The 13,893-nt window shown below is 39.3% G+C and overlaps 1 protein-coding gene across 8 annotated transcripts in view; it reads left to right on the top strand.

Moving 5' to 3' along the window:
• Nucleotides 1-6,924: 6,924 nt before the first annotated feature.
• The window catches only part of MRTFA (myocardin related transcription factor A), a 180,195-nt gene continuing 173,226 nt past the window's right edge, over nucleotides 6,925-13,893 (top strand). For 5 of the 8 annotated variants that reach the window (XM_036866137.1, XM_036866135.1, XM_036866134.1 and 2 more), the window contains exon 1: nucleotides 6,925-6,943. In XM_036866137.1, coding sequence (XP_036722032.1) covers nucleotide 6,943 — 1 coding nt within the window. In that variant the 5' untranslated portion in view covers nucleotides 6,925-6,942. The remainder of the gene's footprint in view (nucleotides 6,944-13,893) is intronic. The other 3 variants (XM_036866140.1, XM_036866138.1, XM_036866132.1) reach the window with 1 other exon arrangement.

The raw sequence follows: 13,893 nt of genomic DNA, 5'->3' as shown, positions 1-13,893 counted from the left end.
CTGTGCGAGGGCTTTCTCTAGTTGCGGCAAGTGGGGACCACTCTTCATCGCGGTGCGCGGGCCTCTCACCATCGCGGCCTCTTTTGTTGCGGAGCACAGGCTCCAGACGCGCAGGCTCAGTAATTGTGGCTCACGGGCCCAGTTGCTCCGTGGCATGTGGGATCTTCCCAGATCAGGGCTCGAACCCGTGTCCCCTGCATTGGCAGGCAGATTCTCAACCACTGCGCCACCAGGGAAGCCCTCATTTCTCTTTTTTAACTTAGCATTTCTTTTTTTCACCAAGACCTTTTCTTCCTATTAACGTTATAGTTCATTGAGGGTGGGGGGTGGCAGCTGTACCATTTTTCTCTCTGTGTATCTAATATAAGATCTGTACCAAGTGGGTTTAATAAATAAAACAAAGATTGGTGGTACATTCTACTGTGAAGGTAAGTAACACGTAACTCAGATTCCATAATGGTGAAAAGCACAGTACTTTAGATAACTGTGGACCTAGGTGTTTTCTCCACCTTTTGTTGGCACAGTTCCCTAGGAAGGAAGCCAGGGAGATTAAGAGTTGCCTGTATCTGATAATAGCCCAGAAACTTAAGAGCAGGCAGTTCCCACAGCAGCAATCTGAGTCCAGTAAGAGAGCTTAATGAACTGCCTGTACCTGGACAGTCATCAGAGTTTGTCTCTGTGCTGAGATATCAGAAGCACTGAATGAAAGAAAGTTAACAGGAGTATGAGAATGAGGAAAAAAGAAGTGGGCGTTGGAATTGCATACGTGTGTAATCTTGATAGTTTATTTTAATTTGGAAAGATCTGTTATGCTCATTGACACGTTTCTCTGATTAAAATTGTTTCTACTTATGCCTGTGCTAAAATTAGTATCATACTAAAGAGAGGACTGTGGTTTGTCTGCCTTTCAGAATATATTATTTCAAATACCTTTTATCTTTGAAGGATTCAGAATCTTATTTAGTCATTTCACTGTCTAAGATTAAATTTACTTTAATTTTACATTCTCACCAACAGTGCACAAGCGTTCCAATTTCTCCACATCCTTACCAGTGCTTGTTATTTTTTTTCGTAGTAGACATGCTAATGGACATGAGGTGGTAGTCTTTTACATATTCAGTGTTTTCATCTATGACTGGTAGGTAGCATAATGTCCCCTCTATAGTTCTTATCACAGTACTGTTTTCCCCCCCAACACTTATCAGTCATATCTGAAGTGCTTATTTTTTACTTGTTACCATAAGAGCCATAAGGGCAGGGACCTTGTCTGTCTTCATCACTAGTATCTCTAGGGCTGAGACAGTACCTGACACATTATCCTTGCTTAGCGAGTATTTGATGAATGAATGAATGAATGAATGGAAAGCAGAGAGGCTTAGTGTAGTGGTTGAAACAAAAGACTTTGGCATCAGACAGACTTGGGTTTGAATCCTGGTTTCCTTATTTACAAAATGCTTTCCTCATAGGATTGTGGTGAGATTAAATGAGATCACATACGTAAAACCCTCAGTACAGCACCTGGCACATTGTAATTATCTGGTAAGTGGCCGCTATTATTATTAGGGAGAGGTCAGCTGGCCAACGGGGCATCAGTAGGCTTGGGGTTTAAAAAAACCCTCATTTTGTCACTAATAAGATGTGACATTTCAAAAAGAATTTTATTTATTTATTTGGCTGTGTCGGGTCTTAATTGCAGCGCACAGGCTCTTCTCTGCGACATGCGGGCTTCCCTCTAGTTGTGGCACGTGGGCTCTAGAGCGCTCGTGCTCAGTATTTGCATCGCATGTGGGATCTTAGTTCCCTGACCAGGGATCAAACCCGCGTCCCCTGCATTGGAACGCGGATTCTTAACCACGGGATCACCAGGGAAGTCCCATAAGCGGTGCAATATTGATCAAGTTGTCTAAGCTCTTTAGTCTGAGTTTTTTCCCCCTGTAAGAGCATTAATCCCAAAAGGCCCTTCTGTGATTTTCATTTGATCCTTACGTTTGTCACTGTGTTCACTCCAGCAGTCATTACCATTTCACACTATCTCAACTTCAGTTACAGTAGGAGATTGTTCACCTCAGAGTCTGAATCTCAGAGCATCTAAATGATAGAATTAATTTAAAAGAATATTTTATAGAAAAGATCATTCCATTTCAAAAGTTAAACCATTAAAATAGTTGAAGAATAATTTGCCCTAGTATGAAGTATTTAGTAATGATTTAATATGCCAGGTTGTGTACAACCACTCAGCGATCATAGAAGTGGAGGAATGCAGATTGTAATGTAGATTGCAGTGATACTGTGGTGGTTTTGCTGAGTTGTGTTGCACTCAGCTCTTGGGGAGACTTGCTTTAAAGATACCTTTTTGTCCATTTGCTATACTGTTGAATGATGGAGGAAATAAAATAACCCTTAAGAGAAGACTTCTTTTTTTTTTTTTTTTTAATGATGTTTGCTGTGGGTTTGTCATATATGGCCTTTATTATGTTGAGGTAGGTTCCCTCTATGCCCACTTTCTGGAGAGTTTTTATCAGAAATGGGTGTTGAATTTTGTCAAAAGCTTTTTCTGCATCTATTGAGATGATCATATGGTTTTTATTCTTCAATTTGTTAATATGGTGTATCACATTGATTGATTTGCGTATATTGAAGAATCCTTGCATCCCTGGGATAAATCCCACTTGATCGTGGTGTATGATCCTTTTAATGTGTTGCTGGATTCTGTTTGCTAGTATTTTGTTGAGGATTTTTGCATCTATATTCATCAGTGATATTGGTCTGTAATTTTCTTTTTTTGTAGTGTCTTTGTCTGGTTTTGGTATCAGGGTGATGGTGGCCTCATAGAATGAGTTTGGGAGTGTTCCTTCCTCTGCAATTTTTTGGAAGAGTTTGAGAAGGATGGGTGTTAGCTCTTCTCTAAATGTTTGATAGAATTCACCTGTGAAGCCATCTGGTCCTGGACTTTTGTTTGTTGGAAGATTTTTAATCACAGTTTCAATTTCATTACTTGTGATTGGTCTGTTCATATTTTCTGTTTCTTCCTGATTCAGTCTGGGAAGGTTATACCTTTCTAAGAATTTGTCCATTTCTTCCAGGTTGTCCATTTTATTGGCATAAAGTTGCTTGTAGTAGTCTCTTAGGATGCTTTGTATTTCTGTGGTGTCTGTTGTAACTTCTCCTTTTTCATTTCTGATTTTATTGATTTGAGTCCTCTCCCTCTTTTTCTTGATGAGTCTGGCTAATGGCTTATCAATTTTGTTTATCTTCTCAAAGAACCAACTTTTAGTTTTATTGATCTTTGCTATTGTTTTCTTTGTTTCTATTTCATTTATTTCTGCTCTGATCTTTATGATTTCTTTCCTTCTGCTAACTTTGGGTTTTGTTTGTTCTTCTTTCTCTAGTTTCTTTAGGTGTAAGGTTAGATTGTTTACTTGAGATTTTTCTTGTTTCTTTAGGTAGGCTTGTATAGCTATAAACTTCCCTCTTAGAACCGCTTTTGCTGCATCCCATAGGTTTTGGGTCGTCGTGTTTTCATTGTCATTTGTCTCTAGGTATTTTTTGATTTCCTCTTTGATTTCTTCAGTGATCTCTTGGTTATTTAGTAACGTATTGTTTAGCCTCCATGTGTTTGTCCTTTTTACGTTTTTTTCCCTGTAATTCATTTCTAATCTCATAGCGTTGTGGTCAGAAAAGATGCTTGATATGATTTCAATTTTCTTAAATTTACTGAGGCTTGATTTGTGACCCAAGATGTGATCTATCCTGGAGAATGTTCCGTGCGCACTTGAGAAGAACGTGTAATCTGCTGTTTTTGGATGGAATGTCCTATATATATCAATTAAATCTAACTGGTCTATTGTGTCATTTAAAGCTTCTGTTTCCTTATTTATTTTCATTTTGGATGATCTGTCCATTGGTGTAAGTGAGGTGTTAAAGTCCCCCACTATTATTGTGTTACTGTCGATTTCCTCTTTTATAGCTGTTAGCAGTTGCCTTATGTATTGAGGTGCTCCTATGTTGGGTGCATATATATTTATAATTGTTATATCTTCTTCTTGGATTGATCCCTGGATCATTATGTAGTGTCCTTCCTTGTCTCTTGTAACATTCTTTATTTTAAAGTCTATTTTATCTGATATGAGTATAGCTACTCCAGCTTTCTTTTGATTTCCATTTGCATGGAATATCTTTTTCCATCCCCTCACTTTCAGTCTGTATGTGTCCCTAGGTCTAAAGTGGGTCTCTTGTAGACAGCATATATATGGGTCTTGTTTTTGTATCCATTCAGCCAGTCTATGTCTTTTGGTTGGGGCATTTAATCCATTCACGTTTAAGGTAATTATCGATATGTATGTTCCTATGACCATTTTCTTAATTGTTTTGGGTTTGTCTTTGTAGGTCCTTTTCTTCTCTTGTGTTTCCCACTTAGAGAAGTTCCTTTAGCATTTGTTGTAGAGCTGGTTTGGTGGTGCTGAATTCTCTTAGCTTTTGCTTGTCTGCAAAGCTTTTGATTTCTCCATCAAATCTAAATGAGATCCTTGCCGGGTAGAGTAATCTTGGTTGTAGGTTCTTCCCTTTCATCACTTTAAGTATATCATGCCACTCCCTTCTGGCTTGCAGAGTTTCTGCTGAGAAATCAGCTGTTAACCTTATGGGAGTTCCTTTGTATGTTATTTGTCGTTTTTCCCTTGCTGCTTTCAATAATTTTTCTTTGTCTTTAATTTTTGCCACTTTGATTACTATGTGTCTCGGCGTGTTTCTCCTTGGGTTTATTCTGTATGGGACTCTCTGCGCTTCCTGGACTTGGGTGGCTATTTCCTTTCCCATGTTAGGGAAGTTTTCGACTATAATCTCTTCAAATATTTTCTCTGGTCCTTTCTCTCTCTCTTCTCCTTCTGGGACCCCTATAATGCGAATGTTGTTGCGTTTAATGTTGTCCCAGAGGTCTCTTAGGCTGTCTTCATTTCTTTTCATTCTTTTTTCTTTAGTCTGTTCTGCAGCAGTGAATTCCACCATTCTGTCTTCCAGGTCACTTATCCGTTCTTCTGCCTCAGTTATTCTGCTATTGATTCCTTCTAGTGTAGTTTTCATTTCAGTTATTGTATTGGTGATCTCTGTTTGTTTGTTCTTTAATTCTTCTAGGTCTTTGTTAATCATTTCTTGCATCTTCTCAATCTTTGCCTCCATTCTTATTCCGAGGTCCTGGATCATCTTCACTATCATTATTCTGAATTCTTTTTCTGGAAGGTTGCCTATCTCCACTTCATTTAGTTGTTTTTCTGGGGTTTTTTCTTGTTCCTTCATCTGGTGCATAGCCCTCTGCCTTTTCATCTTCTCTATCTTTCTGTAACTGTGGTTTTTGGTCCACAGGCTGCAGGATCGTAGTTTTTCTTGCTTCTGTTGTCTGCCCTCAAGAGAAGACTTCTGACTTCTGAAATGTTGGTGGTTGTGTCCCTGATGTTCTTAGCAAATATAGGCCCAGATATTTAAACTCAATCTGGCTGGGTTTGACAGAAAGAGAATTTCATCAGTTTTTCCAGCTAAGTAAGATGTTGTGGCTCCGTCCAGCAGTTATTTGTTTTTTTGTACAAATAACTCAGAGCAGAGAATGGAAGAAACTTGCTTTTATTATCTGTTTTATGCTAGACACTGTTAGGGGCTTTCGTGTACACTGTCTTGTTCGTTTATTTATTTTTGGCTGCATTGGGTCTTCGTTGCTGCGTGCAGGCTTTCTCTAGTTGCGGTGAGCGGGGGCTACTCTTCGTTGCAGTGCGCAGGCTTCTCATTGCAGTGGCTTCTCTTGCTGCGGAGCACAGGCTCTAGGCGCGCGGGCTTCAGTAGTTGTGGCTTGCAGGCTCAGTAGTTGTGGCGCATGGGCTTAGTTGCTCCGTGGCATGTGGGATCTTCCCAGACCAGGGCTCGAACCCGTGTCCCCTGCATTGGCAGGCAGATTCTTAACCACTGTGCCACCAGGGGAGTCCTGTCTTATTTGGTTTTATTTGTTGATGGAATAGTTGTTTTTGCATGTACATGTTGCTCAGTGTCACCACCCTAAATCACTTAGAGACAATCCTGGAATGGTCCTTGTACATGAGTCCCTATAAACTTTTCTTAGGGAGTCACTGCTGCTAGCCCCAAGAAAGTATATGCTGCCTTCAAGGAGAAGCTCCTTTGGCTTCATTAAGGGCAAATAACCTGGATAGCTTTTGCCACCAAACTCCCTTGTCTCTTCAGAGGTGCTTTCTGGTGGTCTGTCTCCAAGTAGGAATCCTAAATACTTTCCCCGCTGAAGAAATATTACAATTGGTGGTTAGACTCCCAGATGAAACACACACACACACACACACACACACATACACACATATGTGTAAACTTATTTATCTATTAGTACATTAGTCATGTGGAAGACTTTCTGTAATTTAGATCTCTATTTAAACGTTTGTTTAGTGGAAAGAGTATGGGCCATGGAAGCCACTTAATGGTTGTGTGACCCTGAGCTAGTATCAACTTCTCTGGACCTGTGCCCTTATCAGTAAAAGGGGGGATATATTTCTCTTGTAGGAATAATATCAAGATTAAGTGATGCAATGTAGGTGTAGCCCCACAGATGTTGGTACTGTCTATCGCTCCTCTTTCCATTCTGTTTTTCAAATAACTGAGTAAAATCTCTTTGAGCGTAACTTGGTTTGTTAGTGCCTTTATCAAGGTTGCTTAGTCACGTGCCTCAGGGCTTGACAATGGAATTTGTTTTTCTTTCTTTATTAACTACAAATGCTATTAGAAATTTATTCTTGGGACTTTCCTGGTGGTCCAGCGGTTAAGACTCCATGCTCCCAGTGCAGGGGGCCCCGGTTCCATCCCTGGTCAGGGAACTAGATCCCGCATGATGCAACTAAGAGCCTGCATGCCGCAACTGAAGATCCCGCGTGCCGCAACTAAGACCCAGCGCAGCCAAGTAAGTAAATAGATAAATTTTTTTTTAAGAAAGGAAATTTATTCTTGTTTAGAGTTCGGAATGAGAAAGCTTTTTTAAAAACATAATTAAATGGGTTTGCTTTAGGCATCTTTCTGAGATCTAGCCAATTTGGACAGGAAAATTAGAATTGCTTTCATAGTAGAGTTCCCACCTGGGGCATAGTTGGCAATAAGAAAGGTTGTGCGATCACATTCCTCATCAGATGTTCAGTAAAGTTTATTGTTACCTGAAAAACTTGAGGAAGGTCCCTACTCCTTGCCTTTCAGTCAAGAAGCTGATTGTGGATTAGGAGATGAGTAAATGAAAATTAATCTGACTTTGGCAATTGGAGAATGAGAAAAATGCTTACCCCCAGGCATCTAGGCTTGTTTCAGCTTCCCAGAGAGCTCCTCAGAGGTCATCACCCATTGGTAGTAAGCATTAAAAACAAAACAAAACAAAAAAAACTGTAGGTGAAGCCTGGACTAAGTAGGGTAATTTAAAAGATTTTAGATTGGTAATGGAATGCAGACATGATTTTTACTGGCCACAATCAATTTTGGTTTTACTCATCTAAAATTCCTCTTGGTAAAAATAATTATTCTCTTTCAATCCATTCTCTCCAGAGTAGCAGGAATGATCTTAAAAACATAAACTGAATCATGTCACTTCTCTGCTTAAAACCCTCACCTCCAACCATTTCCCATGACACTTAGAATAAAATCCAGATTTCTTCCCATGACCTACATTGCACACATGCTTTATCTATGCTGACCTCACCACCTAGTCCCTCCCCCCTTCAGTCAGTTACATTATCATCCCTTGGTATGATGATAGTTGTTCAACTTTCCTTATCACCATGTTTACAAAGTAGATTCTTTCTACTCATAAAGTTCCTTCTTTGATTTCTTTGTAACTTGGAGAAGTTTGTAATTAGTTTTCTGCTTGATGGCGTGCTTACTTGCTTGTTTTTGTCCTTCTGTGCTCTGAGATTATAAACCACATGAGGGCAGGGACCATGTTTTATCTTTCTTTGTCTAGTACGTGCTGGCACGTGGTAGGTTTTTAATATATATTTGTTGAATGAATGACAGTTTGATAATTTCTGCGTTATAGGGAAATGGATACTTTAGTTCATAAAGGAAGGCATTTTCCTTTTGATCTGACAGTCTGTGAGATGATGAAGGTCAGCATGGGAAAAAAAGAAATGATTTGTTTCTCTGGGTTGAATCTTTCAGAATTAATTTAGATGGTGCCTGGGAACCTTTTCCCGATTGGCCAGAGTTGGATTAGATCTCCCTCTTGTTTGGTCTGTGACACTGTGTGCTTGCCTCTTTCATAAAACAGATTACTACTGGATTCTTTGAGGGAGAGAGAATTTAGTTTATCATTGTATCCTCAGAACTCAGGTTGGTGCCTGGAACCTGCTAGATGTGCTTGATAAGTATTTGTTCAGTGAGAAATAAGTGTTAAATTCGAGATACATATTAAAAAATGAACAGTTTTTATTCTGGTAGATTATGGAGCTCATTGGTTCCAAGAATCACTTTGTTCTTTGTTTTTCAGGTTCACCAGATCATGACATAAGTTAAAAAAAAAAAAAATCTTTATAATGGACTATTTCAAACACATGTAAAAGTAAAGAGACTAATAAAATCAACCACCACCATGGACCTGTCACCCAGTTTCAACAATTATCAGCACATGACCAATCTTGTTTAACCTTGCTCCCCTCTTCCGCCTCAGTATTTAAAAACAAATCCCAGACATTATATCATTTCATCTGTAAATACTTCAGAAGGGTATAATCAGTTTAAGAACTAGTTAACTTTTGGAAAAACCTGATAGAAAAATTCCATTTGCCTCCTTGAATCTAATTGTAGATGCCAGCTGGTGAAATTCCATGTGCTAAACCACTCCCAGGGCCTGACTCACTATTGAAAGCATATACTCAATTGTAATTGCTGAGATAGCAGCAGTTTGCTGGAATATGTTATCATGGTAAAGTATGTTTCTATTGGATATAGAGAGATTACCAATAAGTGAAAACTCGTAAGTCAGAGATAAGTTTTTTCCTTTAGACATGTGTAAAGACAGATGATACTTTTGACACTGTGCATTACAAGCCTTTGAGATTTCGTCTGGAAAATGAAGATGAAATACGGTTTGTGGATTAATAGAGTAATTTCCCATAGTACTTTGTGGCTGGATTCTTGAGAGTCACAATTGGTGGTACAATGGAAAGTAAGAGTGCTGGAAGACTCAGAACTAGAAAGACTCCTAAGCCTTGGGAGGTGGAGGGGTTAGAACTTGGGCCAGCAGAAAAGACACGTGGCTTGGAAGTGGTTATGGTTAGGTTTATTCTAGAAGTTAAAGTTGTAACTTAGATCTCTGTAAATAGCCTAGGTGAAATAAAATTTCCTTTAGGACAGGAAGAGAAGGCACTGTTTTCTTTCGGCAAATATTTTAAAGGATTAAGTACTACCTTTTAAAAATTTGGAGGTTGGCACTGAGTGAATGGTTGGACTAGAACAGTGTTTTCCCGTGATCCAAGTTTTTTTGGTGGAAAAGAGATGAAGGGGGGATGTAAATGATCATAACTGCCTTTAACTACTTTTCTTTAACCAACCATGTAAGAGAACAAGACTGATTCTAAGAGGCTACAAGTCCCAGCCCTGCAAGGACCACAACCTTGCTTTCTTCTTAGCCTGAAGCACTAGATGAGTCTTCTGTATGTTAGATTGGTAGGAGGTGGTGGACATGGTGATCGTAAGTTAATTCTTGGCAATTTATTTTGAAAACCTGCTCCTTTATTCTTGCCTTTGTTCTCCCATAACCCTTAGTTAATTCTTCTAGTAAAGTACTTAGCATACAATGCCTTGAATAGGGATTTTGTCATAATCATCTGTGTATCCTTAGCATCTAGCACATGGTCACTTGGAAAATATTTGTTGACACATGATGATCCCTTTCCAGCCCTGAGATGATGTGATTTTGCGATTTCTCCCATGGCCTTGACTCAGAATGTGGGTGTGGTACTAGTTCTGTGTAGGCTCCTCTCTTTATTGTTCTCTCTAGATGCATTTGTTCTCAGGCTCTGGACTGTTCTCTTCTTTTGGGACCTTCCAGGGAACAGAAGGAGAGAAAAATTTGTGTTTAGAACAAGAGGAGTATGTGAGACTGAAGATGATCGTGTTAGGATCACGGGAATCCTCCAGCTGCCATCAGATGAAGAACTCAGTGTTGGCTGAAGAATTCAGATGCCAGGAGCTCATTGTATTTTATTATTTTATTATTGTTACTATTTTCTTATTTCTCCTCACTTACTGTGATTTGACCCCCTACCTATACCTGTAGGGTGGAATGAATTTTAGTTCTGATTTTCAAGCTTTAAAGGATACAGTCAGTCATTGGGAATTAAACAGCATCAAACTATGAGTATTTTTTTTGTGTATATTGTAACTGCTAAAATTAATTTGTTATAAAATGGTAGCATCTAGGCCAAACTAACCTATAGTTTATCATCTGTTACAAGATAGTAAAATGGAAATGCTTTTAAAAACCATTATTTCATCAATCTGACCCTGTTTACCTGTTGGAAATGTTGGAAGGCCAACTATCTCAAACAACATACACAAAACTAAAAGTACACTATTCATTTTCTTCTCTAAACTTAATTTTTTCCACCCGCAGCTTTCCCTGTTTTATTTGACGACAATCCTACTCTTTTAGTTGCTCTGATCAAAACTTTGGACTCTCATTTTTCTCTCATACCCCACATCCAGTATGCCATGAAAACTTACTGGGCCCACCCTCAAAATATATCCAAAATCAGCCACGTCTCACCTTCTCTGCTGCTACCGCTGTGGTCCAAGCCACTGTCCTCTCTTGCCCGGATTATTGTAGTGCCTCCTAACTGACCTCCCAGCTTCTACCCTTTCCTTTGTTTTCAACACAGCAGCCTGAACCATTCATATGCCTAAGTCAGGTCATGTCACTCCTCTGTTCAAAAGCAGTGGCTCCAAGCCAAGGAATGTAGGCAGCCTATAGAAACTGGAAAAGGCAAGGAAACATTCTCCCCAAGAGTTCCAGAAAACAATTCATCCCTACCACCACCTTGATTTTAGCCCATTGAGACCTGTGCCAGACTTCTGCCCTTCAGAACTGTAAGATAACAAATTTTTGTTTCTTTTAAGCCACTTAAAAAAAAAAAAAGAAAAGCAGTGGCTCCCCTGCATTGGCCCCCCACCCCGTTCCACTCCGAGTAGAGAATCCTGTAAGGCCTTATATTATCTGGTCTTGTAGTAACCTTTCTGACCTTACTTAACTATATCCCCCTTGCTCCCTCTGCTGCAGCCACACTACTTTTCTTGCCGTTCCTTGAACATGACAGTCCTGCTTCTGTCTTAGGGCCTTTGCATTGGCTGTTTCCTCTTTCTGGAATGCTCTTCCTCTAGATATCTGCATGGCTGAATCTCTCATGACTGTCGAATCTTTGCTTCTGTCGCTTTCTCAGTGAGGCCTAGTCTGATCATCTTATTTAAAAATTGCAAGTCCTCTTCCCCCAACACTTCTTATTCCCTTTTTTCTGATCTACTTTTTCTTTTTCTTCCCTAAAGCATTCATTACATTTTAAGATCTTTGTAGTTTACTTATTATATTTATTATTTTATTATCTGTCTCTCCGTATTAGAATATAAGCTCCACAAGAGCAAGGATCTATGTCTTTCTAGATCACTGATGTGTCTTTTGCAACTACAGTGCCTGGCACATAGTAGGCCATTACTAAATAAATGAATAATCACTGATAGATAAACGAATTGTGAGCTATTGAACTGTTTCTTTTACTTAAATCCATGCTTTTGCAGCACCTAGAGTTGATACCAACAAAGCAGTTTATATGTTTGAATATACCACCAATAACAACTCTTCATGGTTATTCTGAAAGATAGGTGGTATTATCCATCTATTATTTTTTAGCGACTCTGAGCCTCAGAGAAGCTAAGCAACTTATCCCTAGATCACATGGCTAATAAAGGTAGGAGCTGACATACAAATCCAGATCTGACTCCAAAGCCTACATTCTCTGCTGCCATATTATATCTTCTTAAACCATTCATTCAACAAATATTTATCAAGTGCCTACCATGTTCTAGGCACTGTTGACAAATAGCAATTTATTGTGGGATACTAACAAAAGTATTTGATATTTTGTCATTTTTGTTGTGTTCTTCTTGAGCACTGAGAAGTTTAATGTATTTATTTTATTTATCTGCAAGCTCTGCTTAAATGCAGGTAGAAATAAGCATGAAAATGCCTATGGTAAAACTTTGGTTATCCAGAGATCAACTTTCTGTCATTTTCAAGCATCCAAAAGAGTTCTTAACGCAAAACCAAGAAAAAGAAAAGCAAGTGCCTTAGATAGTCAAGAAACAACTTTTGAGCATTGTTGACGATTCTTGAGAAGACTTGAAGTGCCAAAAGTGCTGTGAGTAGTCACTTCTTCCAGAAATTGAAGGAGTGTGTTGATTAAACTGGCAGTGTCTGGTTATAAATAGATCAACATTTTTTGAGAAGAAAGCCAAAAAGCATAGATGAAAGGATATTAAGACATGCAGAGAAGGCAGAATGGAGTATGGTGGTAGTCATAGTGTGCAAGATTTGAAGTGAGTAGTGCACTGAATGAGTGGTAGACACTTGAGAACCATGATGAAGAGCCAGATGATAAGACACTTGTTGTGGGGTGGAGATGGACCAGTGCCATAGGAACACCTTCAAATGCAAAATGTTTTGAAGCCATAGACATAAGAATCCTCTCCTTTGAATGCAAAGGAAAACCACAATGAGATACCATTTCACATCCATTAGGATGGCTATTACCAAAAAACTGCAAGGAGGAGAAACTGGAACCCTGTGTATCACTGGTGTAAAATGGTGCAGCCACTGTGGAAAACAGTTTTGTGGTTCCTCAAAAAGTTAAACACGGGGCCCTCCCTGGTGGTGCAGTGGTTAGGAATCCGCCTGCCAGTGCAGGGGACATGGATTCAATCCCTGGTCTGGGAAGATCCCACATGCCACACAGCAACTAAGCCCGTATGCCACAACTACTGAGCTTGCACTCTAGAGCCTGCATGCCACAACTACTGAAGCCCGTGTGCCTAGAGCCCATGCTCCGCAACAAGAGAAGCCATCGCAGTGAGAAACCTGTGCACTGCAAAGAAGAGTAGTCCCCGCTCACCGCAACTAGAGAAAGCCCGTGTGCAGCAATGAAGACCCAATGCAGCCAAAAATAAATAAATAAATTTATTTTTTAAAAAAAGTTAAACACAGAACTTCCATAGGTACAGCAATTCTACTTCTAAGCAAATATCCAAAATAATTGAAAGAAGGGACCTAAACAGATACTTGTATACCAACGTTCACGGCAGCATTATTCATAATAGTTAAAAGATGGAAACAACCCAAATGTCCCTCCACTGATGAGTGGATAAACAAAATGTGTTATGTACACACGATAGGATATTATTCTGCCTTAAAAATGAAGGAAATTCTGAAACAATCTACAACATGGGAACCTTGAAGACATTATGCTAAGTGAAAGAAGCCAGGCACAAAAGGACAAAAATTGTATGATTCCACTCATATGAAGTACCTTGAATAGGTAAATTCATAAAGACAGAAAGTAGAATAGTGTTACTGGGGGCTAGAGGGAGGGGAAATGGGGAGTTACTGTCTAATGAGTACAGAGTTCCTGTTTGGGATGATGAAAAAGTTTTGGAGGTGGATAGTGGTGATGGTTCCACAACATTGTGAATATATTTAATGCCACTGAATTTTACAGTTAAAAATGGTTAAAATGGTAAATCTTATGTATATTTTACCACACATATACACAAAAGAACCCTCTCCTCATGTGCATGCACATGAGTGGGAGTGTGTACGGGGAGGGC

This window comes from Balaenoptera musculus, chromosome 10 (genome assembly GCF_009873245.2).
Source record: "Balaenoptera musculus isolate JJ_BM4_2016_0621 chromosome 10, mBalMus1.pri.v3, whole genome shotgun sequence".
Taxonomy (NCBI): domain Eukaryota; kingdom Metazoa; phylum Chordata; class Mammalia; order Artiodactyla; family Balaenopteridae; genus Balaenoptera; species Balaenoptera musculus.
This window is presented reverse-complemented; position numbering and strand designations above follow the sequence as displayed.